This window comes from Olea europaea, chromosome 9 (genome assembly GCF_002742605.1).
Source record: "Olea europaea var. sylvestris chromosome 9, O_europaea_v1, whole genome shotgun sequence".
Classification (NCBI taxonomy): Eukaryota; Viridiplantae; Streptophyta; class Magnoliopsida; order Lamiales; family Oleaceae; genus Olea; species Olea europaea.
The window spans coordinates 4,886,739-4,887,456 of record NC_036245.1 but is presented as its reverse complement, the minus strand read 5'-3'; the positions used below and the strand labels follow the sequence as shown (position 1 = coordinate 4,887,456).

The 718-nt window shown below is 35.7% G+C and overlaps 1 protein-coding gene across 1 annotated transcript in view; it reads right to left on the bottom strand.

The window, feature by feature from the left end:
* Positions 1 to 486, bottom strand: part of LOC111399851 — a 1,643-nt gene extending 1,157 nt beyond the window's left edge. Inside the window, exons 1-3 of the mRNA XM_023027345.1 lie at positions 376 to 486; positions 211 to 290; positions 139 to 151 (exon numbers count right to left, since the gene is read on the bottom strand). Of these exons, the coding sequence (XP_022883113.1) occupies positions 139 to 151; positions 211 to 290; positions 376 to 486 (204 nt within the window). The remainder of the gene's footprint in view (positions 1 to 138; positions 152 to 210; positions 291 to 375) is intronic.
* Positions 487 to 718: the final 232 nt, after the last annotated feature.

Below are 718 nucleotides of genomic sequence, written 5' to 3'. Positions count from 1 at the left end.
AGGCAAAGATTCTTCTTTCTTTCTTGTTTTTACAATCATACTTTATAGGATCTCTCTTAATTAGTTCAATTGATGCCTTTACATTGGAAGTAGTGGCTCCCATGGTTGCAGAAAAATGTAAGTTTAGACTTCACTAACCTTAACTCTGAGGCTAGATTCTCAAAGACTCCATGTTGACCTATGAAATCAGGCTAATAAATGACTTCATACACGATTGCTGATACATCAAAAAGTTCACCCACTTTTGCCTTGTTTATTTTATATCTACCAGATAAACCTAGAAACCCTTCCTGGTGGCCAGATGAAATAGAACTCAGACAACAATGGCAACAAGAAATCACTGAATAAGCTATTTCACCGCTAGAAAATTATTACTTGCATAAATAAGAAAAACTCAATTTCTATTTTCATCTCTAGATTTAGCACACTTCTCAAGCAATACTTATCCAAATTGTTGATTTGACAGCTACCATGTGATGAGGACATCACTTGTTTGGACTCTTATCTATGTTTTGGACTACTATTTATGTTTTACTTCATTGGGCTTGTATTAATGGGTTGGCCCAAGCCCATAACCATTAGGTTTACTTTCGTTATTGATATGCTTGTATTGCTTTTCAAAAGACAGTTGAGGAATTCATGAAATGAATATGCAAGGTTTCCTCCCTCTTAATTCTTCTCCGTCTGGTTTTCTTCTCTAGTCCCTTCTCGCTCCCTT